We start from the raw sequence: 27,823 nt of genomic DNA on the forward strand, positions 1-27,823 counted from the left end.
CGAACCTGCAGCCTTTTGGTGTATTGGATGATGTTTGGACCGAGCCACCTGGCCAGGGCGGGAGTGTTGATTACGGCTTCAGCTTGACTGCTAGTAATCTGTCTGTTTAGATTTTGTATTTCCTGGTTCAGTGTTGTAAGGCCTACATTTTCTAGAAATGTATCCATTTCTTCTAGATTGTCAAATTTGTTGGCATATAATTGTTCATAGTACTGTTAATGATTTTTTGTACTTCTGTGGTATCAGTTGTAATTTGTTTTTATTTGGGCCTTCTTTTATGTTTGGCTAAAAGTTTGTCAATTTTGTTTTATTGATTTTTTTTCTAGTTTTTTAAATTTCTATTTTATTTTTGCCCTGATCTTAACTATTGCCTTCCTTCTGTTTACCTGAGGTTTTATCTCCCTAGTTCCTTTATGTAGAATTAGATTGTGATTTTTCTTGTTTCTTGAGGTGGGCCTGTAGAACTGAAATGCCCTTGTAGAACTGCTTTTGTTGCAACCTATACATGTGAAAAGTGATGTTTTCATTTTCATTAGTTTCAAGATAGTTCTTGACTTCCTCTTGATCCTCATTGGTTCTTCAGGATCATGTTGTTTAATCTCCACATGCTTGTTTGTTTCCAGTTTTCTTCCTGTAGTTGATTGCTGGTGTCATGCCACTGTGGTTGGAAAAGATGCTTGATGTGGTTTGTCTTGTTGAATTCGTTGAAACTTGTTTTGTGGCCTAGTGTGTGTTTTCTGGAGAATGTTCCATGTGCAAGTGAAGAAATCTGGATGAACTGTTCTGACAAGGGATTGGCAGGTAGTGCTGGGTACCAGGGCTAACCCTCAAGGGGCAGCAGCTGTCACGGAGACTTCCCAGACCACGCCAGCCTGTCCGTTACTTATCAATCCAAGACTGCACATAGAAATCTGAGAGCCTGTTTGGGACCAGTGCAGCCTCTCCAAGTTATTTCACCCCGCAATGAACTTTTCAAGGTGTTCACAGTCGGTTTGAAGAGCCTTCACCTGAATGTTCAAAATGTCCCCGTTACCTAGAAATTTCGCCCACCCTGGAAAAGCCACTTTTCAGGAAGTGTTCCTCCATTGCAGCTGATCTCTTACGGTGGTTTCACTGAAGCTCAGGAGCACGGGCCCTGGGGGTATGCAGAGTGTCCCTTTCCCCTTCCTCTGATGATGAATGTGGGCTAATAAGCCTGCCAGGTTCAGGCACCAAGAGCCTCATGCTGGGAACATGTACAAACCTTGCAGGAGCATCTGGAGGCAGGATGGGGTGTGACACTGACCTTGGGCTCCTCCCCACCGGCTCAGAGCTCTTTAGGAGTGAAAGAATTAATGCCGCAGTGGTAGGATGTTTTGCTTTTATTGAAACAAGTAAATCAGACAATTATATGAATTTTAAAAAAATTAACAGAGCCTGTGAGGACCCCTCAGGTCTAACCAGGTAACATCTGCACATTCATATCCTTCCGCGAAGGCTTCTGGGCCTGGAGGGGAAAAGAGGTTCCCCTACACACACACCATCTTCTAGCACGTGCTAGAAGACGAGCTGTCACTTTTCTACCCATGGGAGGCAGCAATTCTCTGGAAACTTCCAGTTCTCAAAAAGTACAGCAACCAACCAGAAAGCAGCCTCACTTGGTTAAACAGTACCTGTTGGCACTGCTCAGATCTGACTTCTCCCAGCTGCAGATCACAAGCCAGAGAGGAAAAGGGCAGGAAACACAAATCTCATTCTAGAAACACATACACAAACCTTATGCACGTGTCCAATAACATCCAAAAAGGGTTCTCTATTTTTCTTGGTGGCAGGGACTTGACAGGAGGAGTCTCACGCCTTTGGGTTAACATTCACTTTAGGTAAAGCCCTGTTACTAAAAGGAACAGGGAAGAAAACTGCCGGATCTCTATCCAGAGTATTCAGCCTCTGAAGAAACAGCTGGCAGATTCTGACAGCTGCTGTTTCATTTTCATTCCTGCGCCCGCGCCCCGCACCGTCTTAGCAGTAAAAACCAGGATAAGCGCTGGCACCGGGGCTCCAAGCAGCACCCCTCCCCGCCGGAGCCTGCCACCCCTCCTTGGGCAAAGGAGTTTAAACGGAGCATTACCACCACCAGCTTCCTACTAGTTTCGGCTGCACAGGGCTGAGTTCCCACTGTGCGGCTACTGCTCCGCCCGCCTCTTGCAGTAGTTGCTGTAGGCCTCCTCGAACATGGCCTTACAGGGGATCTTGGCCTTGAGCTTGGAGCAGATGAGGAAGGAGCCCCCCATCTTCCTGTGCAATGAGTAGGTCTCCTCAGGGGGCGGGATGAGCCGGTGCTTCAGCATGATGGGAATCAGGCTGTGGATCTTCTCGGTGGTGCTCTGGGTGCCAAAGTCAAAGGGCTCCTCCGAGGCAAAGGCCTCCCCCAGGATGAGGATGGCGTCCAGGTGGGCATCTTCCATGGCCTAGAGGAAGGGGGGGGCAGGGCCAGCCTTGAGCGCTCCCTCAAAACTAGGTTTTGAAGTTGGGAAGTGTGGGGAGGTGAGTTTCATTTTTTAATTAGATTGAACAGTGGTAACGAGCATAAACCTATAGGGGCCTGGAAAACGACATTAATGTGAACTGGACTCCAAAAGGGAGTAACAGGGCCTACAGCAGAACGCAGGATGTGAGCCTCACCTGAAGCACTCGGATTCAAAGTTTGTTTTTGGCCTGAAAGGTCTGTTTTATAGTCTCAAGCGCTCCAGTTGCCTCCGAATGGGTGGTAGACGCAGGGCAACCTGGCTCTCCTTCATCCCTTCCCTGCTCTCCAGGAATGTGCTTTCTGAGTGGCTTCTGGGTGACAGGAACACTGACAGCAGTCCCTTAAAGGGACTGCTAAGATTTCTTCCAACGCTCCCCTCACCCAAGCCCTGAAACTTCCAGCATGACTGACCAAATGACGCAAATCTCTAAGTTGCTAGAGTTAGAAGGAAAAACGAGTTTCATGACAAGTCCCTAAGCCCCGCCACTCTGAGAGCCTCAAGCACAGAGGCTGGGGCAGGACCCGGCTTTCGGATTGCTGAGGTAGCCCAGGGCTCTGTAGAGACCCCTCGAGGGTGACTATCACCTCTGATCCCGCCCATTTATAAATTGAGGTTCTGTTTATGATTTCAAAGGAAAAAGGAATTCACTGCCCACCCTCCCCCCACAAGAGGTAGCTGTGCCTGGAGCAGCAGGCCTGTGGGACTCCAGAGTCCATGGAGCTCACCTTGACCTCGTAGCCGGTGAGGAACTTCATCTCTATGGATTTCTTCAGCACAGTCTCCCTGTCCCTGTCGGCAGCAGCCCTGATGATCTGGTGGAGGCACAGGAGAGCACCACGGGCAGCACATAAAGAGGAGCTCCTGCGGGCCAGAAGCTACCACCTGCCCCTCTCCCCCAAATGCTGACCCCTGCCTTGGAGGCCCCAGCCAGTGCTGTGAGCCTGACAGGGCCATGACATGACCTCACCCACTGTCACCAAACTAGACAAGAGCCTGGTCAGCCTCCCTCCCTCCCAATACTGATACATCCAGCCCCAGCCTCAGGACAGCATGGGCCAAGGCCCTGCCCCTACCTGGATGTAGAGGTCAGTAAAGGACTTGTCATATTCCCGAGTTGCCCCAAAGTCCAGAAGAGCCACCTGGGAATGGGTGATAGCAGAAGGTTTGCAAATGGAGGCTCAGATCTCAGAGCCCCCACTCCAGCGGACCTCTCAGGCCCCTTGTGTGTGTCCCCCACCCCCACTCAGGGGCTCACCTTGTGCTGCTCAGGATCGTAAAAGAAGTTGGACCAGTTGGGGTCTGTTTGCATGAAGTGGAACTCGAACAGCTCCCTCAGGCACAGGACCAGGATGTGATGGCAGATCTGGGGTAGGTGGGATGGCCTGGTGACCCAAGAGTCTGGGGCTGGGGAAGCCTGACTCCTACCTCCCACCCAGCCCTGCCTTCTTCCAGCTGACATTTGATTCCAAGGGTACCACCTGGGGGAGGGGGAGGACATACCAGCCCCGTCCCCCTCAGCCACACAGAGATCACCTGGAGGCTCTAGGGCCAGCTGAAGACACACCTCATTCCGGATCTCCTGGCTCAGCCCCTCAGCCTGGTCCAGGGGGAAGCCAGACACAAGCTCTGTGGTCAGCACGTGGGGGCTGCAGAGCTCATCCACGATCTCGGGCACGTAGAAGAAGGGGTGGTCCTTCAGTAGCTCCCTGGCAGAGGTGGGAAGTTACACCCAGGGCCCAGATCCTCCCCACACCCACCCTGGGATTGACATGAAGGGCAACAAGGGACTGAGCCGATCGAAGTGGAGGGCCCTGCTTTGTAATGGGTAGGATGTGGCTACAGCTCCAGACCCTGCCCACAGCCATCCACCCGTCCTCGCCTCCCCCATGGACTTCCTAAAGATGGTCCCTGGTCTCCCACTGGGGGAAGCAACAGGCAAGGGGCCCGAAGCCCAGCCAGGAGCTGCACCTGAACTTCTTGGCACAGGCAGCCTCCCGCTTGTAGTCGCACTCAAGTGCCAGCTCCCGCCTCAGCACGTCGATCAGGTGCTCAGGGAACAGGCCTGGACCAGGGAGGAGGGTGTCAGAATGCGCTGAGGGCTCCTCAGGGAGGCCCCCTCAGATGCCCAGAGCCCAGCACTCAGACCTTCTGGAAGCACGTTGCTCATGTTCAGCACAGTCATGAGATTGTTGACGTCACTGTTGATGCTCTGGGCCACGCCAGGGTACTGCAGGGGGAGCGGAGGGGGTGTTCCAGGTAGACAGGGCAGGACCCCACACCTTGGGCGAGTCACAGCTGTCTACATCTCCCACCCCCAGAACAGCCACCCACTCGGCCCCAGCCCTCTAGCTCAGGCCCAAAGCAGACAATTAACTTTTCCTGTCCTCGCCCCACCCAAACCAAGCTTGCTGGGAGGCTGTTCCACCTCCCACAGCCACTCACTCGGCAAATACTTCTCAGTACCCAGTGCTGATCCGGTGTTGGGACAAGAAATGGCGACAGGGGCTCCGCCCTGCAAGAGGCCCCCACACTACAGAGCCTGTAGGGATGAGTGCACACACTGGGCACCTACCTGGATCTTCATGGCCACCTCACGGCCGCCCTTCATTCGGGCCAGGTGCACCTGCCCGATGGAGGCGGCTGCAAAGGGTCGTTCCTCAAAGTACTCCAGCTTGTCCCTCCAGTTGGGGCCCAGGTCACTGTTGAGAGTTTTCTAGAGGGAGAGGCCAGAAACGGGGCATAAGTACAGCCCAGCACCTTGAAAAGCTCCCCTGCAGGGAGAGGAGGTGCTGGGAGGACCCAGGTGCTTCTGGTGTACCGCCTGCCTCACCGTCATCTGTTTCAGTGGCATGAAGTCCGCGCTCTGCCTCACCCGCTCAAAGATCTTGGCCAGATGGGGGTTGATGAAAGCATCATCTGGAAGGCACCAGAGACATCAGAGAGCAGAGGCCAGGAATAGAGCAGCCACCTCAATCTCTGCCACAGTGTGGTCACCTGGGAGAGGCTGCTCTACCCTCCCACACACTGGAACCCCAGGTTCAGAGACAAGGCGCACAGCCAGCCTCAGATTCCCCCTCGCACCCTGGCAGCATTTTCCCGCCTGGCGCACAGGTGGACAAAAGCTTCAAAGGAACAAAGGACACAGACCAGGATGTGCACACTCCTGGGGCACCAAGGCCAGCCACCATATCTGGAGAGAGCCGCACCCCAGCCCATCGCACCCTCTCCCACCAGGGCAGTAGGTGAGCCTATGCAGCCCGGGCCCTGATGTTAGGCAGCGTGGTTCTCTCAACTCACCCAATGACCTGAGAAGGTAGGCTTCTTAGAAATAACAGGCATAGCTTTTTATCATTAAAAGAACAAAAAGTATAGTAAAACATTAAAAATACCCATAATCTGACCACCTGCAGAGAACTACGATTTTTCTTTCTGCCCCTTTTTCCGTGTTTTTTCCTAATAGTAGTCCTACTGCATGGATACTGTTCTAGCCTGCTTTCCTCGGGCAGCAGTCTTAAATATTCTGCAGTGGCACTGTCAGCGGGAGTCTAACATCCCCCACAGAAGTTCAGTCATGCAGCCCGCTAGCCCCACTACTGCTTGCTTCAGCTTCTGGTAACCTTGCTGACCAGCTATTTCGAGCCAGAACTTGCCCGTGCGGCCAGCAAGGTGTTTAAAATGACTTGTGTCTGCACTTACATTAATTTATCTCATGACCGGTCAGCAATGTTCGGACATGGAAACACATGTACTTGTGGCCGGTCAGCAAGGTGTTTAAGAGTCATGCCCCGAATAATGTTTCAGTCAATGACCCCATGGCACCATAAGATCATAATGGAGCTAAAAAATTCCCATCACCTAATGACATCATAGCCACTATAACCTGGTAGCACAATGTGTTATTCACATGTTTGTGCCGATGCTGGTGTAAACAAACCAGTTGTATAGAAGCACAGCTCGTACAGTTATGTACGGTATGTCATACTTCATAATAAACGACTGTTACTGGCTTATGTATTTACTGTACTTTCCATGCTACTTTAGAGCATACTCTATCTACTAAAACACTGGCCCTCACTGGGTAGCTCAGCACTGTCCTGATCACCAAGGTTGTGGGTTTGATCCCTGGTCAGGGCACATATAAGAATCAACCAATGATGCATAAATAAGTGCAACAACAATCAATGTCTCTCTCTCTGAAATCAATACATAAAACTTAGAACAGTACGCAGCGTTACGGCAGCCTCACACATCTCGTGTTTGCATCTCCTGATTGCATCATTTTCTCTTGTGCTGACTTAATATCATGTTTTGTGCAGTAATGTGCTGAACAGGCCTGGAGCCCAGAAGCAATGGGCTATACCATCCAGGTGTGTTTAAGACACTCTGACGTTTGCACAATGACATCACCTGACGATGCATTTCTCAGAACATATCCCTGTTAGGTATACAACTGAATTTGCACTCACGAGGAACCCCATGATGAAGCTCCTGCACAGAGCCTTGACCGCATCTCTAAGGCTTTCCTTAAGGTAAGTCACGAGATGTGGAACTCCTGGAGTTGGGGTCTGTGCATCAAAAGACTTCAGATAGGAACTGCCACAGGGTATCACAACCACAGGCAGTGCCTACGCCCCGGCCTGCCTGCCCATTACCTCTGTCTTACACTTGGCCAACTCAATGAGTCCATCTAACTGCTAGTGAGAGGACCTTGCTTTCAAATGCTCCCACTTGGAGTGCCAGCCTCTGGAGCACTCCTGCTGGTGGGGGGGGCACCATTAGAAGCCCTGAGGCTCCCCCAACCTTGGCTCTGCTCTTGGGGTCACAGAGCCAGCCTCCTGTTCGGCCACATGCCCCTTGCCCCCAACATCACACTGTGGCAGGACTGTGAGCCCCCCTTCTAGCGCCTTTCAACCAACACAGGGAGGGGTGTGTGGGTGGCAGCAGCCAGACTCATCAACTTTTGAGATGCCAGGACCACCTCTAGGTATCTCAAAACAACCAGAAAAAAGAAAAATGACTGTGGGCTCCTGTTTAAGACACTTAAACATCTCAGGCTGATCACCAGCCAGGATTCAAGGAAGAGGAGCCAGTGGGCAGAAAGAACCCCCCCAGCCCCTCCCAAGTTGTGCTGCCCCCCCCCCCAGGCCCAGGAACCAGGCAGGGGCCCCACTCACCCTGGATGCTCAGCATCTGGCCCAGCTTGAGCGCCGCCCCCCGCACCTTGCAGAGGGTGCTCACAATGCGCTCTGCGTTGGCCTCGGACAGGAAGGGGCTAGAGTCCAGCACAGCCTTCTTCCCCCCTGTAGACAGAAGCCAGGTCACCACGGCACCCACCCCCCTTCTTGGGGTGCCTGGTGGCCTCACTCAAGTGGCAGGAGGAAGAGGCCAGCAGGGCTCCCAAGCAGCCCCAGAAAGGCTGGTCAGTTGGGTGGGTACAGGGCCTAAGGACCCCTGTGGGCACCCAGTTCCTTTCCTGCTGAGAGTCAAGAAGCCTGAGTACAACCCAGCTCACAGTCAACTGGCTGTCTTGGGCCAACCATAATGCTCTCTGATCCTCCTTGGTAAATACGGGGACAGTAATGGGGGGGGGGGGGGGGGGTTAAGTGTGATTCGAAAAAGTCCAATACGGAATCTGATAGTCCATAAAACCCAAAGTGCTATTTTAACTTTGTGTTCCACACCCACCTCCCTGATGCCTCAGAGGCCCTTCAGGAACAACTAGGTCTCCCCAGGCTTGACCCCAGCACCGCACCACCACATATACACACAGTCTCTAGGGCCTGGAGAGGGCACTCTGAAGGTCAGTCAGCTGGAGGTGGGGGACAGACACTAGGAGGGAGGGACCTGGAGGAACCCAATCCACAGCGCCCCAGGTGAGGAGGACTGCCAAGTCATTGTCCCTTGCCACCTCCCACTCCAATGTACTGGACAAAGGTCACCAGCACCCCTGAAGTCACTACACATTCACTCTAGGGCCAGCTGGCTGCAGTGAGAGCATCGTCCTCACGGAGGGGAGCTCAGGGTCAAGGACAGCACTTGCCTACTGTGCCTGCCTCTCCTCTCTGCCCAGAGGCCCCTGTAGCTCCCTGCAGCCGACTGGCCCTGGGACCAGTGCTCAGTGACCTCAGAGATGCAGATGACCTTTGTCCAGTACACTTGGAGTGGGAGGGGTCGTGGTGATGACTCCACAGGGTTGCAGGGAGGCTGGCTGAGTCCTGCTGCCAACCAGTGCTGCGGCCCAGGCAGAGGTCAGGACCACCCTCTCTGCTCAGTGCCCTACCTAAATACTAAGTCTTCCCTTGTCCTAGGTGGGGAGAGGCCTGCTTGGTGCTCCCTCTGACCTCCCCAAGCTCCGCAGCAACCTCTTCACTGTCCTCTAGCCTGTGACATTCGGTGCTTTTCCTGCCTACTGTCCTGTGAGCCCAGTTAGGTGCCTGGCACTTTCTTTAGCCTGCATCACCAACAGCCTGGTCCAGCACTTGGAAGACTGAGGGAGGTCCCCAAGGAGGGAGGAGGAGAGGTGGCTTGCAGGCCACTGCCCACTGCCCCAGGGACTGTCTTCAGCCAGCCTCTGACAGAGTGGGGTGCACAGGCTGGGGCTGTGAGGCCCTGGGGCCATTTAGTTTGCACAAGAGAAGCCCCAGAGACAACATGCGAATCAGCCAACATCTCAGGGCAGCCCTGTTAGGCTTACTTAGGGGTCAGGCTCATTCCCAGGATGCCAGACAGCAGGGGATCCTGGGAGGGTGAAAGATACTAGCTCCACAGGAAGAGACCAAGCTGCTTGGGCGTCAGGGGAGCTTTGGCCCATGGGCAGAGCCACTCCAGGATGGCTGGGCCAAGAAGGGTCCCCAGATCACACCCTCAGCTAAGTCACCAGCTTGGGCATGACTGGTTCTAAAAATAACCAAGGACATGCCCCCCACTCAGGAGACTCTTCCAGGGTTCTCCAGGCCACAGAATCCCAGAGTCTGCTCTGAAAGCTGGAGAAGAGTTTGGGGGCTGCCCAGGACCATCCCACCCTGGCCTGAGCCCCAGGTCCTGTGGTTCCTGGGCCTCTTGACCTCCACTAGGGGCACTACTTCCCTGACAAAGCTGTAAGGCTGGAGCTAGTCCTATACTCTTCCCTGCTTGGATGTGGTGGCACAGAGAACAGCAGGGGGGGTTGAGGGGGGTAGGGAAGGCTGGCTTCTCATTCCAGAGAAAGCCAGGTTTCATTTTCAAAGTGTCTCCACACCAACACTAAAAATACCCTCACTAAATCCTCTGTCCTCTAGCCCCTTCCAAGGACACACATAGTGGGTCCCCTGTGCTCAGGGGCCTGTGGGGACAGGCTATTGCTTTCTCTCTGGGAGGTTCCTCAACCCCACAAGACAGTCTTGCAGGTGAAGAAGGGCCATCCATTGACTGGCAGGCCCTGAACTGGCCGCCAGGACGACAGGGACAGGACAGTGGGGTGTCACTGGGGAGTCCTCATGGAAGGGAGAGGTGTCAGATACTGGAATGAGCTGACATATCTCCTGGGGGGACCTAGTGTTCTGACCTGACCTCTGGCTGACTCTGGGAGATGGGACAGAGGTATCATGACCTTTGCCTCAGAGATGAAGAGCCATGTGGGATCTGTCCCAGCAGCTCCAGAGAGCATGGGCAGAGGCTGGGCCCAAATCTCAGCTCACAAGGTGAATGTGTCCCTAGAGGTGGGACATGAGGTGGCCCCAGAACACAGGTGGAAGATGGGGGCTGAAAGGCCCACCTCCCAGGGTCAAGGGTCCAGCTCACCTGAGGTGTCCTCAGGGCGGAGGGTCTTCTTGGCAACTTCAGCCAGTGCTCCAAAGCCCAGACCCACAGCCAGACCTAGGAGGCGGCAGAGTCATTAGCATGGGAGCAGGGCTGCTGCCTACTGGCCTCCTACGTGAGCCGTCTCCCCCCCCAACCTCAGCTTCCCAGGGACCCTCGAGGACATTCCAGACATTTTTTTTTAATCCTCACCTGAGGACATGCTGAGAGAGAGGAAGGGGGGGTGGGGGTGGGGTAGGGACAGAGAGGGAGAGAGAAACGGGAACATCGATGTGAGAAAATATCGATCAGTTGCCTTCTGTATGCACCCCAACTGGAGACCAAGCCTGCAACCTAGGTGTATGCCCTGACCAGGAATCGAACCAGCAACCCTTCTGTGCACAGGATGACGCTCAACCAACTGAGCCACTCCAGGACACTCCAGACATATTGAAAAGACAAAAAAGTAGGGGGTATACACCTGTTGTTTTCAGAGATCTGGAAGCCACATCTCCAATTAAACTTTAACTCTCCTGCCCACCTCCACCCCACCCATCACACTATCTGACTTAGGAAAATAAATAATATTAACCTTCAAACTCTAGCAAGTTGCACCAATGTCTGCATCTAGATTTTTCTCTGCCTAGATCAAATCTAAAGAAAACCTACAAAAGAGACAGATGGCGTTAAGAGGTTATCCAGCCTGACCATTGGGAAGACACTGGTGCGTGTGTGCTGTTAACGGACAGGCTTCCTAGGACAGCTCAGGCAGTGAAAGCAGGCCCAGCCAGCTGGGCAGCCCTGACCTTGGCTTCAAGAGCTTCTACTGAGAAAAAACTCGCTCTTCCTCCGACCTAGACCCAGCCAAGCTTGAAGAAATTCCCAGAACTTTGTTGAGGGAAGGCCAGAACCCAGCTGGACTCTTTCTTCTCTCAGAACTGGGTGACACCTGAAGGCAATTATTGGAAGATCGTGCCTCTGCCTCAGATTCACCAGGTCCTGGTGAGCATACCCCAGAGCCCACGCTCACTCGCTCGCTCTGTAGCCTGTGGCCCATCGGCCCCACATCAGCACCCTGAAGCCCTCAGAATGGCACACCTCTCCATTTTCTGATCCATACTCACGCCCAGCCTAGCTACAGTCAGTGGGGAGAACCAGTCATGGAACCTGCTCTGCGGCCCCCACAGCCTGGCCTCCATCCTAGCCTGTGAGAAGGTGCCAGCACCTTCCAAGAAAGTTCCAGACATCTCCCATTTCCCACAAACAGAGGTTTTACAGTCAAGAAATGGAGAGGGGGAGCCGTGGGGGGGAGGGGAGGGAACAGGGCTCTCCCCCAGGCAGGAGCACACTGGGCCGGCTTCCCAGGCTGGGGGCTGCTCATGTGATCTGGGAGCCTAGGCTGGACCCTGTCTCCCTGAAGTCCCTCTGGAGGTCATCAGAGCCAAATATGGCCCTTCCTGGAGCAGCCACTGGGCTTCTGCCCAGATAGGCACCAGGGATTAAGAAAAGGAAAAAATAAAACACCTTCTAACAAACAGCACCTTCAGGGAGGAGGCGTGGGGAAAGGTGCCTCGGCAGGAATAAGTAAGGACGCGTGCCTGCGGATCCCCAGGCAAGTTAGCTCAGGGAGTTTCTGTGCGATAGCCGGGGGCAAATAAACAGCTACAGGTGGGACGACCACCAGGGCACTCACACAGCATTCGCTGTGCACAAGACACCTAAGCCCTCTCTCTATTAGCACATCTAACAATCCTGAGCTGATGAGAAAGTCCGCACACAAGGAAGTCTGACAAGAAGGCACTGGGCAAGGATACTGTCCTCTGCCATCACTTGCATCCTCCACACCACTCCCAGACACTAGAGAAGAGAGGCCCTGGGGAGGGGGCTGCATTCCTCAGCACAGGAGGCGAGGGACCAGGAAGGAGTGATGGGGGAAGCTCCCTGTAGTGTGTTCCCACAGGTTCTCTGGAGCTGGCCCTCCATGCCCAAAACTGGGCCACTGGGGTAGGGGAAGACCTAACACAGGCCCTCTGCTGGCTGCAGGGGACGGGACTAATTACAGGCAGTAGGTTCACACTGCCATTTGTGAGAGAGGCCTCCTGGCTCTAGTCCCAGTGCTGTGACAAATAAGCATTTGGACCTGGGCAATTGGTGACTATGGCTCAGCTTCCTCATCTGTAACTGGAAATAACAACTGCCCTAATCGCCCTCAGAGCTTCTAAGAGAGAAAAACAAAGAACCCCCTTTTTAAGTTTGCTCCTGATAAAGCAGAAACCTTGCTCCCACACCCCTGCCAAGGGCACGGAACTTCTCTTGGCCCTACAGGGTACCTTTCTGGCTGCCTGAGCGAGCACCTGGAGGAACTCTGGGTACTGGAAAAAAAGCATGTACAGCATGTGCCCTCAAGAAGTCAGGCACTGAAACTAGTGTGACTATGTGCCACCCTCCGAGGGGAAGCCAGAGCAAAATAGGCCTTGGACACAGTCCCTGTCAACCCCAGGAACTCTAGTCTTTACAACCTCAATAAAAATCAACTGCCCTATTGGTCAATGTTGGTAGGGGGGAAACCTGACTTTAGACAAGTCAACAAAGGGCATCAGGCCAGGAGGTCAAAGCATATACTGCTGCTACAGGAGGTATAAACACTCTCACCCCTACTGTCCTGACACCCCTGCCCCAGCCAAAGGGTCCAATGGCATCACCGCTGCAGGATGACTCTGCAAGGCCCCCGGGAAGCCACAGTGGGGTCTCTATCAGTGTCTAGACACAAAGACGATGGAGTTGAGTCTATCACAAAACTCAGTTACTCAATTTACTAACCTTTATCTTGGGATCATATCCTTTGTACTTTTGCATTGCTAAAATATCCTTTTAGAAAGATTAATAAAATGATAATTGATGGTGGGTTTTGTTTTGTATTAAATGTCCTTACTTGGCAAAATTAAATAATAGCCAAACTATGCCCATTCACCCAATGTTTCTTTGTTTTTAATTTTACCACTGATATGGGGAAGACACAAAAGCACAGGAGAAGGGGCATAATGATCCCAGAGAGAGCTCTGTTCTTCATATATCAATAGCACACCCAGTTGTATCAGAATCTTCAGGAAATTACGCAACAACAGCCAGCAGCTTTGCATTTCAACCTAACCAATGCCTGTCTTCTAACAAAAAACACTACTCATTTTACTGTCTCTCATTTACTGACTCTCTTATGGAGTCTCATAAACTATTCTGTAAAAAAAAAGTATTTTTCGGGGAGTGAGGATCTCTTAACTTTTTATCTTTTAAAAATAGTAAGATTCCCAAGAGTCCAGTCCCTCTACTCTTCATTCCTGACCCACTGTTTTCTCATTAGCCTCTGATTTAAGTATTATATTTCAAAATTCTTTCTAAATAGAATCTAAATATCCTCACGTCTTCCTAGTCTTCACCTGTTGTTTCCGCTCTGTCTTCCTATTCCCCTTACTCAGTATTCCCCTTCCTTCTGCCTTAATGTTCTGGACTGGAAATTCCTGGGTGAAGGTCGCAGTAACCGCCACAGTGCTATGCACAAAGTATGCTCAGCTGCCTTCGGTAAGTTTTCTACAGTGCCTACTGTATCTGTTAAAGGCTCACTTCCATAACATCCAGTTTCCCTCACCTTACAGTGCAGAGGAGGTAAGACTGATGCACAGAGAAAAGGATGGAAAACAGAGAAAAGAGCAGAGGAGACACAGAGGAAAAGGAAAAGATCTAACACGTGTAACTGGAGTCACAGGAGGAGGGGAGAGAACAGGGTAGAAGCAGTATTTGAAAAAATGACCAGCCTAAAGCCTGTTGGTCTACACCTCAAAAGCATCTTACCCTCATGAGAGGAAGAAAGGCTAGAAGTGTTTCCTAGGAGAACAAAGTCCGGCAGTGTTACCTCTAACTGCTTAGGCAATGACCCACCAATAAGTCACATATTCACAATACAATGAAGAACATACATAAATAGTATGTTTCTACCCCTGAAACAAAAATATTTTTGCAATTCTTTCTAAGCATCTATGATATCAATTCTGATCTTTTTCTATTCAATTCCGTTCTACTTAGTTTGAGGGTTTTTTTTAAATGCTGGTCCTGACCCACTAAATTAATTTCACACTCATTAAACCCACAGTTTGAAAACCTCTGGGAGAGGTAGAAAGCCCAGAACTCACTTCTGGGGCCAGAATAGCACATTCTTCCTGGACCTGGCACCTCTTTACTCCCACCTTGCCACCTCCAAGCTTGAAATTAGCTAACTGCTTAGGCAACAATGTGGGCAGCTCTGAATCATGGCTATGGGCAAACCTCCAGCACACAGACACCAGAGGATGGCTCCAGGCATCAGGCAGCTGTCAGCAAGGGTTCAAGAGGCTACTGATGGTGCAAAGCACCTACCAAGGCCAAGGCTCCCCCTCCCCCTCCCCAGACTCCTTCTGGCTGCTCATACCCCCCACCCCAGGGTCCCACTTCTCAGGGCCAGGGGCCAAGGGAGCCTCTGCAGACTCTCCATAGGGGTTGAGTGAAGGGAGGCTGAAGTAGTAGGAAAGCTGATGCTGCAGACACTGCCCCCCAAGCGTGGCCTGAGAAGCAAAGCTGCAACTCACAGTGTGGCATCAGCCACACCAACCCCTAGGGGTAAGCTAAGGCACAGTGGAATCCAATAACTGGATCATCCACCTGTGGGAAATACCCAGAAACTAGTACCACACTCCCCAGGACACCCATGGGCCCCACCCTCTTCTACATCCACGCTGGCCCCACGGTAGCCCCATCTCCACTAAGCCATGACTGGCACGCCAGGCAAGATGAGGCGGCACAGGGGCACACAGCCACCTTACCTCCAAAGTTGGCCAGCCGCCCAATCCGTGTAACTGGCACCTTCCTCTCCCGAGCCCGCTCACTGAGCTAGAGGGAGAACAGAGAGAGACCTCAGGAAATCAGCGAATGGGGACAGGACCAGCCTTCAGGGGTTCATGCTGCCTCTCACACCCCCTCTCCTCCACCAAAGCAGCTCTGCCTGACAGCATACTCCACCACCAAGAAGAGGCCTTCATGTTCCCCAAACCTCCAGACCATACCATCTTTGGAGGGGGCCTGACACCAGCACCACTGTGGGAACCACCGCTCAGGGCCCACTCCAGGGGGGCCCTCCCAGACGCACCATCTGCTTGTGCGGCTTGCTCTCAGGGCGAGCCTTGGCCTGCCGGGCCTTCTCAATGTCCTCGGCCGTAAGGCCCCCCACAGAGGACTGGTCCTGGTGGTAAAACCTTTGCTGAAGGCCAGTGGGAGAGAAGGGGGCTCTGCTGTCTACAAAGAGCCTCCCATTCGCCCTGCCCAGAGGAGAGGCAGCCTGGCCTGGGAGCCCAGCTTCCCTAAAGGGTCCACTGTCAACGTAGGCAGTAGCTGGACCCTTTCTGCCAGCGTGATCCTGGGGTGGAGATGATGACTGGTCCTGGGAAGAGGCTGCAGAGAAGTCTGGAGAGGCTCCCTCGGCCCCTGGCCCTGAGAAGTGGAACTCTGATTCTGGGTCATCAAAACTCTCAGAAATGTAAGGTTCTTCATGCTTCTCCTGCTCCTGCGGGGAACAAAAGCCGGTATGAGAGGAACAAGAGGCAATCCCCACCACCACCACCACCACCACCACCCCCGTTGTACATCCTTCTCTGCACAAGACAGCATGCCACCACTGTCCTGCCCTCCAGTCCTCCAGAGGGTAATACCACATTACTCCTGAGGCCTGTGGTCAGTTCTGGAGGTGAGCAGTACCTTCCCAGCCCTGGAGCCAGGAGCCCCGGATTCCAGTCCTGCTTCTGCCAGGGCTCCACTGTATGATCCCAGACAAGCCACACAGTCACTGAGACCTGCTGGGTGTCCGGCCAGGACCAGGCCAGTTACTACCACTCCTAGCAAGTTCCTCACCTATTAATCGGGGCTAAGGACAGGCCTCCAAGGCTTTGGGGAGGGTGAACCAGGGCAAGAGACAGGAGACCTTTGAGAAGTCAAAGCCTAACCACAGACAGGCAAGGGCAACATGCAGATGTAGACACCCCACCACTCCAGGCGAGTTCCTCACCACAAACACAGCTGCATCAGTCAGCCATGGCATGCCTTTAAGAGGCTCTCACGGGATGACTTGCCATAACCAGCTCTGGCCTGGCTGTCCTTGGGAGTTGGGGGTACGTTTTTCTTTCAACAACTATCAAGACCTGGCCTTTGGGCCCATGTTCTTTCTACTTTAGAACGCTGAGTGACCTTGAATGAGTTCCTGACCTTTCTCTGCTACTTCCTCATCTAAAAATAGGACTCCCTACAGTCAAAGTTACATGGGGGCCACAGACATGACCAGGGGAATAGTGCCGAGTAGGCTATAATTGGAACAGCACTGACTCCTGAAGGGAGGTCAGTGGCCTGGATTCCGTTCCACTGAAGTGGATTCAATGCACAGCGTGCCGCCTGCAGCTCTGCAGACACGGCAGTAGATCCACAGCCTTCTCACTCTCAGCTTTATAAGATGTTGCACTTGCCTCCATTGCAAGGTAAGAGACTTGGCTATGGCTCTCATTGCACAAATGGGAAACTTAGGCTGAGAGAACTGAAGTAATCTGGTAAAGGCCCGCCAGCAGGCCAGTGACAGAGCAGGGGTCCCAAGCCAAGGTCTGCCGTGCTGGCCAACCAATAGCTCTTTTCTCAGAGCAGAAATAAATTGTATTGGGTTCTCTGTGTACCTCTCAAGATGGCCGGGAAGCACTGGGGTGAGAGGACTAAGGCAGGGTCCCTGAGAGCCACAGCAGAGGCTCCTCCTTCTGCCCCCTGACTCCTGTGATGGCCACCTGGCCCTGCACTACCATAACCTGTTTAGGTGGCTGTGAGGCCCCATGGGCAGCAAAGGGGACTCAGTGTCTCAATGGGACCAGTCTTGGTATCTAGTGAATGAAGATGTGAACAAATCCCTGGAGGAGCTGGAGGGAGAGGTTTCTGCAATATCTAGCTGACCCTCCATCCCCTCAGAGAGAAGGGAGGCACAGGAATCTGAGTGTTGAGGGAGACAATGGGAACACAATGGAGAACATCGCCCCACTGAGTGTCGTCTTCATGGTGGGGGACAGTCTCTCCCTCCTTCCTCTAAGTGACTCACCTCAAGATTGCCATGCCTGTCTGTGGAAACAGCATGTGGGAGACTAGGCAGGGGGCCCCTCTCACCTCTCAGGGAGATCTGCCCAGGTCTCCCCACTCTGTCTCACTCCTGGGAGGCCCAAGTGAGCTGGGCAACTATACCTCCTGAGTGTTCCACAGGCAAAAACATCCAACAGGAAGACAATGGCTCCTCACTAGAAAAGGCACCAAGTAAGATGGCCGGAGTCACAGCCCCACCTCAACAGAGGGAGGGCAAGAACAGAGCGTCTTACACTGGGAAGAGGGTGCACGACTCTGATCCTGCCACTTAATAATCACAGGCCTCTCATAAAGCTTCTTAGTCTCAGTTTCCCATGTGAGAATGCGGTAGGCATCTAGGCCTGCCCCCTCTTCCAGGACAGCAGTGAGGCTCGGATGAGGTCACGGGTACGAAGACTTCCAGAAGTCAAAGGCATTTGTGTAGAGTGAGAGAAAAGTCACATATTGCCATTGAACCCTTAGAGAACAGCAGGGCCTCCCCTGCTGGGAATCCAAAAACTAAGACTAACCAGAAGCCTGAAGTCTGTGATCGCCTCAGCCTGGAGGAGCTCGAGTATCCTCTGTCCAAAGGGTCAGCCAACCAGAGAGAGAAATGGAAGGAGAGAGGTGGCAGGGCACCCTCTGCAGTATAACTCCCAATACACATGTGCCCATGCACATAGCCTTCCCATCCCCTTGGACTTTCAGGAACAGTTATTGGGGACTGTGCAGTGTTACACCATATATCAAGCTCTGTTTGTAATCACCTCTCCAGCACTCACTTTTACTTAAAACTTTCCTCTTGGATGGTAAAACACAGAGGCTCTATGGACCATGGTACAAAAGAGCATGAGAGACAAGAGGAAGACGGGAGGTGAAGCTGTCCTCAGCTTTCACCCAGGAAAGGAGCACAGCCTCACAAGCAGGACCCAGCGACCCGCAGAAAAATGAAGCAGACATAGCGGGAAAAGCCTTCGAAACCTGAGGAGACCCAACTGACACAAAGGCTCCTGCGACAGCTCCATTCTAACGTGTGATATCCAATGAAACATGTTTCCCAACCTGGCCATGACCCCACTGAGCCCAGACAGTGGATGGCTTCCATCACTTCTTTACAGAAATCAATCCAACAAAAAACACTAATATACATCAGATAAACAGGAAGAAAGTGCTTTGTCTTATTAAAAAATTGCTTCAGCGAAGGAAGCATGTAGGGTTCCTTTCAGCTGTCTCCCACAGAACACAGGCAAGAATTACTTTTTTCTGTGATTTTTTAAATTTCCCAAATTAAAAAGACCTCTCTTCAGTACCTCAACACAGGCCCAGAAAATGGACATAGACCAGGAAGAGGGAGCATGGCCAGTTACCTGAGATCCCCCTGGCAGAAAAGGGCCTGGTCTCACCCTTGAGCTCTGCATCCCATGCTTGCATCAGTCAATGAGTGCCAGTGAATTACTAATCTAACAAGTGTGCTGGGCCTCTTCTCAGCTCTGTGAAGCATCCTTTAACTAAAACTTGAGTCACCTAGCAGTCTCACACAGGGACCCTGCCCCACCCAGAAGGACAGCGGGTTACACTAACCAGTGGGCTCTCTGGCCCTGGCCACAAGGAGACTAGAGACCCTGGCTGTGTCCTGATCTCACCAAGAGCTCCAAGTCCAGCTCCCCTCCCACTGGCACCCATCCTGAACCAGCCTCCTTACCTGCACCGTCCCCAAGAACATGCCAATCTGCTCTGCAGCTGTGGATTGTAGGGCCCTGGCCGCCATGATGAGCTCCCCTCCGAGGCCCAAGTGCTGCAGGTGGGTTTCCACAGCCGCCTCAGTCAGCTTGGCAAGGCCTTTGAGCACCATGATGGCGTCCCCCAACATGGCAGCCATCCTTCAGAGCTGGAAGAGAGCAGGCCAAGTCAGGGCAGGGGTGCACCACACCTCAGACAGGGTCACACACTGATGAACTCTACCCCAAACTCTGGGCAGGTGACTGGTTTCTCCTGACCTCCCTTTTGATCCAGGCTGACAGAGAAAAGAGAGGGGAAGGGCCCAGGGCTCAAGGTCAGCTCCCTGTACTGCAGGGCACTAAGCAGAATGCAAGGTTCCAAGGGGTCAGGGCTGTGCTCCAGGCATTTCCTTACCTAGGCCTCACAGCTACCCTATGAAACACCCTGTGAAACACCCTATGAGACAGAGAAAGGTAAAGTGATTTGCCTCAAGTCTCCCAGCCACCAAGTGGTAGAACCAGGACTTGAATCAGGTGTACTGACTTAGTCCAGGGCTCTCTCCTCTGGAACAAACTGTAGGCTGGGGAGGGAGCACCTATTCCCAAAGCAGTTCCCTGCAGGCCTGGGGCTCCATCCCAAACTCCTCAGGGACTGCCTGTCCCTGCCCAGCTGCTCTCGCTCTGCCCAGTGAAGCCTCTGACAGACACCCACACACCGAGGGAAAACCAGAGCCCATCCCCTCCCTCAGACTCAACTATTCACCAAGCCAGTGTTTTCAAACCGCAGTCCAGACCACAGTGAATCCATTTGGAAAATCCTAACCTGCATTAAAATGCAATGACATGATGTGAAAAGGAAGTGTCAGGGGTACTATAGGTAGGATTGTCTTGTGAAGCTTGTTTCCCTTGTGTGTACACATGAGCTTCTGTCTCTTTTTTCTCTACTGAGTTCACAGTCTAAAATGTGTTTCTTAATGTAGGTCAGAGTCAAAGAGGTTGAAATTCGCCGTACACAGTGGTGCCTCATGGGGGGAGGGGGTGCTGTCAATCACCCAAGCATTTCTTGAGGCCTGCTAGGGTGCTGTGCGCTAGGAGGGGTAAGATAAGGTCCTATTAACAAACTGGGGCTGAAGAAAAACCACAAAAAGGAAAGGAACAGCAGGACACCCCAATGAAGGTGCACTCTAGACAGGGCATGGAAGACCTAGGATCTGCTACGTCTCAGAGATAGGGCAGAAACGAGAGGAAAGGGGTTTGGGCGGCAGGCCCTGCAGGCGGGGGACCTGCATCAACAAACATGTAGAGGCTGAGAAGGGCAAGATATTCCCTGGATGCAGGGTACGGGCCAGCAGGAGGGAGAGGATGGTCACAGAGACACCTTGTGGATTCCCTCTTATTACACTAATTAATAGAAGCACATACTAGAAGATAGGGTAAGAGCACTAAGACCTCAACCAGAACTCCAGGGACTTCTGAAGATGGCAGGCAGGATCACTCCTGCCTGCCCTTCACAGGGGAGCAGCCCCAGTCAGCCCAGGATTTCTGCAGGGATCTCTGCTCCTGAGCAGGGTACACAGTTGTTTTTATTTAAAAGGAGAATTGTAGTGAGAGCCAGAGAAACCCACTAATGCACAGGAGTCTTGGAGAGCTGAGCTGACCTACCATAACCTGCCCTTGGGAACACTTCACCTTCATATGAGAATAGCTAGCTACCAGGTACTGGGCTGGATGCTTTCCATACTTCATCTCCTTTTAATCTTTATAAACAACTGAATGGCATGGATATTATTCCCCCATTTTAAAAAGAGAAAGCCAAAGCCAGAGAGCTTAACTAACTGGTCGAGGTCATTCAACTTCTGAATGGTGGCCTTGGGGCCTGATCCTGGCCCTTGTCTGCTCTGTGCCCACCACTCTATGCTGCTTCCCCAAATGCTTGGCCTATGACTGTGAGGCACCCTCACAGGAAGAGGGCACTGCTCAGGAACAAATGGACCACCTGCATCCTAACTAAAACCAAGGAGGTTTTTAGAAGGTGACCGACCATACCCTTGAAAGAGACAGGAGAGTAAGGTAGGAGGGCTAGCCCAGCCCATCACCTGGTGCCATTTCATACTTCAGGCTTCCTCTGGGCTCCTGTACTTGATGACTAAAATAAACAAGCCCCACAGACATTCTCTAACGTCTAGGACTAGCAAGAGATTACATAATCAGAGATCAAATGCAGCTGGTGCCAGCCCTCAACAACTCCCCAGCCCCTGGCCCCAATCCCGATATGAAGGCACACCGTCAAGTCCAGGGAAAAAAGTACCCACCAAGGCCCATAGACCCGTGAGGAAGGAGGTTTTCAAAAGAGATATCAGAGACATGCAATGGCGGTGGCAGGGCCCCAGCCACATATCAGAAGGACCCTTGCTAGTAGCCCCAGGACCACACACCATACCCCACTGCCCCAGGGGTACCCCAAAACAGGCCTTCCCTTGCTCACCTCTGAATCCAATCCAGATAAATAAGGCAGAAGTCTCCCATTGGCCACAGACCCCAACAATTCCAAAACCTTACCATGTCTAACTCATGTCAAATCTTCCCTAAAACTTCCTAAGACCTATTAATTCAGAGTTTATTTTCAGGCTTAAAACTAATTCTTCCTGAATTTCTCATCCTATTTATCAAAACCACACACTAAAATCTCACTAGAGCAAAGGTGCTAAGGGGGGTGGAGGTGGGGGTGGTGTGTGTGTGGGTGTGTGTGTGTGTGTGTGTGTGTGTGTGTGTGTTGGTTTTTTTGCCCACTCCCCCTACTCTAGCTTGAATGGCCCACTGTACCAATGGCAGTTCAATTTGAAAGATCCATTTCTGGTCCTGCACTCTTCTCGTTTTTTAAGTATGTCAGCACTAAGCACAGCTCCATGACAGGCCAGACGGAATAGCACCTAGTTTACACTGATGCTATTAAAATGTTAATGACCAAAACTTCTTTAAAGTCCTGCATGTGGGAAATATGAGTAATAATGGTCTCTTTCAGTCTCTTCCTAACTGTATTTTCCTAACTTTCTAGCTCATATATCCTACTTTCAAAATGGCAAATAAATAAGTTATCTTTTTAAAAGTACACATTATAAAGTAATGTTATGCCTTTCTTCCTGCCTAAATGGTTGTGTCCTCACACCCAATGAACTCACAGAGGGCACAAGTCTCACCCTAGACAGTGGGCACCATTTGGAGAAATATAACTAGACCATCTCCTCTGGAAGGAAGACCCACTCAGGTAGAAATAACATCACAGAAATATACCTTCCAGCTTATTGTGATGCAAACCCTGCTTTTCTCAAATCAACAGATGTTGCTAATAAACAGCCTATCATTCGTGAGGAGATTCACATGTGGATGTATATTTCAAAACCACAGCCTGTGCCCGTACCCCTTTGACAAAATTATTTATCTAATGTGCTGGGGCTGTACCCAAACCTCCCACGTGCTGTTCTGCTCAAAGTGAACCGTTCTCACTCTAATCAATACCAGGTGGTTTGGTTTTCTTTTGCAAAGGAGTGTCTACCCTCAAAAAAGCAGAGGGAAGGGGAACAACTGCCAGAAGAAAATATCTTTCCATAACTTTTCTCACCTTCTGGTTTTCAAAGATTGGGTCTCACAAATTCTAGCTCTCACACCAGAATCCCAATGTGACTCAGAATTCAGCTATCCAGAATTTGGGTGGAAACCCCATCCAGGAATGCACAAGAACCAGGCACCCAGCTGCACCAGGACCTTTCATCATGATCTTAAACAAAATTGAAAGCTCCCCAAATACATTTAATACACGAATTAAAAATCTTACCCTCACCACAATTTCATCTACAAGTATCAGGGCCCTCACCCCACCCGACTTCATCCTGCTGGTCCTTAAATGGGTTTTCAGGACCTGGCCTGGGAGTAACATAGGCATGGAGTATGCAGGCTCTGCCTACTTGGCAGCATCATGTGCCCCAGAGGCCTTGGTGCCCATCTGCTCTTCTTGAGGAGAGGAAAGCCCAAAGTGCAAGGTGAGCACAAACAAATAAAGTGGTGGGAGTGGAGGATGGGTACTCACATTTGGGAGTGCCCACAAGGTACCAGCACCAAAATACAGTCATATAGTCATTCCTTGAACACATGTTCACTAGCGTCTCCTCCTGGTGCTCTGGGCCAGTCTGTGCAGGTCCAGGATGAACCTGCCCTTGGCCCTGGGGTGCTCACAGCTGTGGTGGCATACAGGCACATTTAAAATGGGCACAGACACCAGGGAGATGGCCAGAGGCCAACTGAGGCTCCCGTGCCAGTATGAGAAGGTGGCTGACCAGTGGAAAAGACTGCCCCAGGAGCCAGGACAAGGGTCCCAGCTCCACCACCGCTGCTGACACTAAGCATGTTACTTGTCTCTTTATCTCTTTCAGTAGGAGAGCACTTCGGTTGGCTAGCCAGGCCCTGTTTCTGGTCCTAACATGCTAAAGTGCTATAAAGGAAGTAAATAAAGATGTTGTCTAGAGAGAGAACAAACTAGAATACACACAGCTCACCACTCCCCAGGGACAGAGACTGAGAAAGACGAACAAGCAGCATCCCCTGGCAGGGGAGTTCCTCAAACTCAGAGGAAATTTTCCTGTTGAACTTTCTCTTTCTTCCCCAGATACTACCTCATTCATGTTGGAGAACAGACTCACAAAGTGCTGTCTACCTGGCCAGATACAATAACATGCAACAATAGGGAAATGAGCTGTGTGCTTTTTACAAAATAAATATAACAGGCAATCCTGACAAGCATAAAGCAGAGGAAGGCAGAGTATACTTTTCCACTCAGTACTTACATGAGGGAAATTTATTTTGGGGGGAGGATTCCCATACACACCCCAAATCCCCCCTTCACAGCCAGAACTCACCATCTGCCACTTGTCTCTCCTCACAGGTGACAGCAAGCCAGGAATGATGGTATGTGAATTTACTAAGCCATTGTTCAATCTCCTCTGCGACCATAAAGCGTAGCATTGCAGACCAACTGCCATCCAAGCAAAGCCATGGCATTTGTACCTCTAACGCCAGTACATCCTCCTCTGGTCTCTTCCCACTCTGAGCTGCTCCTTGGGGTGGCTGGTATAAGAACCCAAAAGCAAGCTGCACAGAAAGCCCTTTGTCTTGGGGAATGTGTAAAGCTCACTGAAAAGCTTTCTCCTAAGCAGGCTTTGTCCAGCCGTCTGCAGCATATAAGTCACCACAATGTCCCATGAGCATGAAGCTCAGCTGTCCAAAGCTGACCTCACCACCCCTCCCTCTCCCTCCCCAGGCTTCCAACCCTGAGCAATGAGACCACCACCCACTTCTCTACAACCCTCCTCACCTCCCCTAGTCTACCTGAATGTTCTCACCTGGGCAACTGCAACAGCCCTTAAGTGGTCTCTCTGCCCCAGCCCTGCCCCCTCCTATCCACTCCCCATGCTACTGCTACAGCAATCACTATAAAAGGAAAATACTATCAAACCACCCCCAGGCTTCTTGACCTCTCCGGGATTCCTAAGGGGCTGAAAAAACCTTCATGACTAGCCCACCCCTGCCTCCCCAGCCTTATCTTGCCATGTTCACTCCACTAAATGTGCTCCAGTTGGGTCAACCCAATTCTCCTGCAGGCCTCTGCACAGGAACACACACTAGCTTTCCTCCTTACCGAGTCTCAACTCAAACATCAACCTCTTCTGGGAAGCCCTCCCCAACATGTCCCATCCCTAAACTTCATCCACATCCCCTCATGGCACCCTGTTCCTACCCCATCCTAGCACTGACCATGCTCAAAATCTGCCTGTTTAACTGTCCTTCTCTCGGACTGGGCTGTCAACCAAAGAAGAGCAAGGACCACACCAGTCTTCCCCACTCTGTATCTCCAGCACCTAGTACTATGCTCGACACAGAGCAGGCAGGTAACAAATACTTATTAAATGAAATGAACTCAGCTGGTCTCTCTAAGGTACAAGAAAGCCTGCCATTTCTGGGACTGGCTCCACCTGCTTGCAGTTTTTAATCTACACACGAAATCAAAAGCCTCATTAAAAGTCTGGTCTGAGGCAGGGTTCTCACGCTTTAGTGGGCATCAGAATCACCCAGAGGACTTGTTAAAGCACAGACTGCTGAGCCCCACCCCCAGTTTCTGATTCTGTAGGTCTGGGACCGAGCTTGAAAATCTGCATTGCTAACAAGTTCCCAGGTGCTGCTGCAGCTGATGGTCTGGGAACTTCCCTTGAGAACCCTGTTCTGGAGGAAGAGGGGGAAAAGGAGCACAGGGGGCCCACACTCAAGACCAGGCGGGACATCTGAACAGAAATCCTTTATGAAGAGTTTCTCCCTGCTACCCCCTCCCCGGAAGTCTGGCTTTGTCCTTTAGTGCAAACCTTCCACCTGCTCCTTCCTTTCCCATTTTTCCTTCAAGAAACTGAAAACAGACATCAAAAACGAATGAGCTTAAAGACAGTGACCCACACAGCCAGCCACTACGGGACTCTAAAGACTGTCACTGTCAGCATTCTTCAGAAAGGACTGTTTAATGATCTTCAGGTGGCCCTGGGGTAGGGGTTCCCAAGTGGCCTTCTGCCCCCTCCCAGCCAAGAACAATCTTTTTTACTTTGGGCACGAACAATCAATTTCTAGCCTGCATGGGCACTGAAAAGCTCCTTCACATGGTTGAAATTTTTCTTTAACTCTAAGAAAAAAGGAAACACCAGTTGACAGTTTCCTCCAAGGACTCAAGAATGTATGTGTTAAGGAAAAGACTTAAACTTCTGAACAAATCTATAAATCTCTATAGATGTGCTCTTCACCTAGGCCTTTAAAATCACACACCAGAGACCATCACTCAAATATCTCAGGCAACTCCAGGCTTCTACCTAGTGAGTGAGGTCTGACCTCAGGGTCTCTGTCAGCAAGTTCAGAAATATCCTAATATGCTATCAATTTTCAAAGGCAACTGGGGACATGACAAATAACCCAGGGGAGGAGAGAAAGAAATATCCTCTGTCCTTCCCATCAGTTGGCCCCAGCCCAGGCCTGGTGAGCCAAGCCTTCATAATGGGAGACAGCCCACCAGAGTCATTCATTCCCCACAACTGCAAGTCACCTCCAGAATGTCCCAAACCTGACTGTCTACAGAAAGTCCTCTTTCCCCTTCTCCTCCCCAGGCTGTTCTGCCTGATAATTATCCAAGAATCCTGACCAAAATCTGTCAAACTGCATTTCCTTTAAAAAAGCATGCATGATAATTCAGCTATAAGAATGTAAATCACAACACTAAGATTATGTAAATCAGGGGTGGGGAACATCCAGCCCGAGGGCCTTATGGCCTGCCCTTGGAAATCATTTGGTCTGGCTCTGCCGAGGCAACCACAGGCAGCATTCAAAATTCAATAAATCTAGGAACTATTTTCATAGCTAATTTTTAGGTTGATAATTTTGTATGGCCCTCGAATGATGCTGGTACACCCATAGGATAGAATGTTATGCAGCCATTTAAGATGACACTGTGAAAGGTGTTTACTAACAAATAAGAAAGTTTATTATATTTCCTAAATGAAAAAGAAGCAGATTACAAAACAGTATTATCCTTCCTTTTGGAGTGGACAGGGAGAAAGAAAGTAAGTAAAGGAGGGAGGAAAAAAGGGAGGGAAGAAGGAACGAACATAGATGGTGGAGAGAGCACGTGCAAAACACTCAGTGTTTTTCTCTGGGTGGTGGTCATGATAGATCCTTTTTACTTTCTTCATTTTCTTTATTTATATTTTCTAAAATTTTCTACAGTGAGCACGCACTACTTTTATAATAGAAAATATACAAAATAATCTTAAATATTTGTTAAAATAAAAAACACAAGCAGACACACAAATGTGTAATTTTAAGAAACTGTTCTGTGTCCTAAGTATCGGTCCCAGGAGAAATGGAGAGAGGGTTAGACAGCAGATCAGAATGCTATAAATAATGCCTCTCCACACCCTTGTTTAGCCACCGAACTTCATCAGAAGACAACTGCTCCTAACAGGCCGCCAGGAAGATGGAACATGGCCATTCCACTTTGGGGAAAGAGGCTCAACTGCCCTTCTCAGAAAGTGATGAGAAAATCACCTGGCACAGGCAGGCAGCAGGTCTAATGCTAGCCCCTGTGTTAAAAGACAGAAATAAAGGGTACTCCCCCCACCCTGCCAAAAAAATAAGGTCCTAATTTAGAATAATGTAATAAGTCAGTGACCACACTTTTCTGCACCAAAAGTTAAGACATGTAGTATGACTAGTGTTCTCCCAGGTCAGGGTCAGCAAACCACAACCCTCAGTTGAGTGAAATATTGTAAATCAGTATTTACTGGAACACAAACCTGCTCATTCATTTATGTATTGTCTACATCTCATTCATTTACATATGTATTGTCTATGGCTATTTTGGGTTTCTGGTGTATTTTTGGTTTGGTTTTTGTTGTTGTTGTTTTTTAGTTATAACAGCAGAGTTGAGTAGTTACAAGAGAGAGCTAAGAAATCCTCACAGCCTAAAATATTACTATTTGGCCCTTTGAAGAAACTTTGTTGACCCCTATTCTTGCACAACAGAGAAAAATATAACCAGAACTGTCCCGGGAAATCTGGAAAGGTCACTTAGAGTTG

At 51.0% G+C, this 27,823-nt stretch overlaps 1 protein-coding gene across 2 annotated transcripts in view; it reads right to left on the reverse strand.

Annotated features, from left to right (window-relative positions):
• Positions 1 to 590: 590 nt before the first annotated feature.
• COQ8A (coenzyme Q8A) overlaps positions 591 to 27,823 on the reverse strand; it is a 35,411-nt gene continuing 8,178 nt past the window's right edge. The window contains exons 2-15 of one of the 2 annotated variants that reach the window (XM_016201430.2): positions 19,150 to 19,335; positions 15,457 to 15,864; positions 15,134 to 15,200; positions 10,287 to 10,361; positions 7,682 to 7,807; positions 5,338 to 5,423; positions 5,080 to 5,220; positions 4,653 to 4,734; positions 4,476 to 4,569; positions 4,072 to 4,213; positions 3,763 to 3,870; positions 3,581 to 3,646; positions 3,233 to 3,319; positions 591 to 2,447 (exon numbers count right to left, since the gene is read on the reverse strand). In XM_016201430.2, coding sequence (XP_016056916.1) covers positions 2,163 to 2,447; positions 3,233 to 3,319; positions 3,581 to 3,646; positions 3,763 to 3,870; positions 4,072 to 4,213; positions 4,476 to 4,569; positions 4,653 to 4,734; positions 5,080 to 5,220; positions 5,338 to 5,423; positions 7,682 to 7,807; positions 10,287 to 10,361; positions 15,134 to 15,200; positions 15,457 to 15,864; positions 19,150 to 19,326 — 1,944 coding nt within the window. In that variant the 5' untranslated portion in view covers positions 19,327 to 19,335 and the 3' untranslated portion in view covers positions 591 to 2,162. Of the gene's footprint in view, positions 2,448 to 3,232; positions 3,320 to 3,580; positions 3,647 to 3,762; positions 3,871 to 4,071; positions 4,214 to 4,475; positions 4,570 to 4,652; positions 4,735 to 5,079; positions 5,221 to 5,337; positions 5,424 to 7,681; positions 7,808 to 10,286; positions 10,362 to 15,133; positions 15,201 to 15,456; positions 15,871 to 19,149; positions 19,336 to 27,823 lie in introns of both variants that reach the window. The other variant, XM_016201429.2, reaches the window with a different exon arrangement.

The sequence above is a fragment of the Miniopterus natalensis genome, chromosome 21, assembly GCF_054644295.1.
Source record: "Miniopterus natalensis isolate mMinNat1 chromosome 21, mMinNat1.hap1, whole genome shotgun sequence".
Lineage (NCBI taxonomy): Eukaryota > Metazoa > Chordata > Mammalia > Chiroptera > Miniopteridae > Miniopterus > Miniopterus natalensis.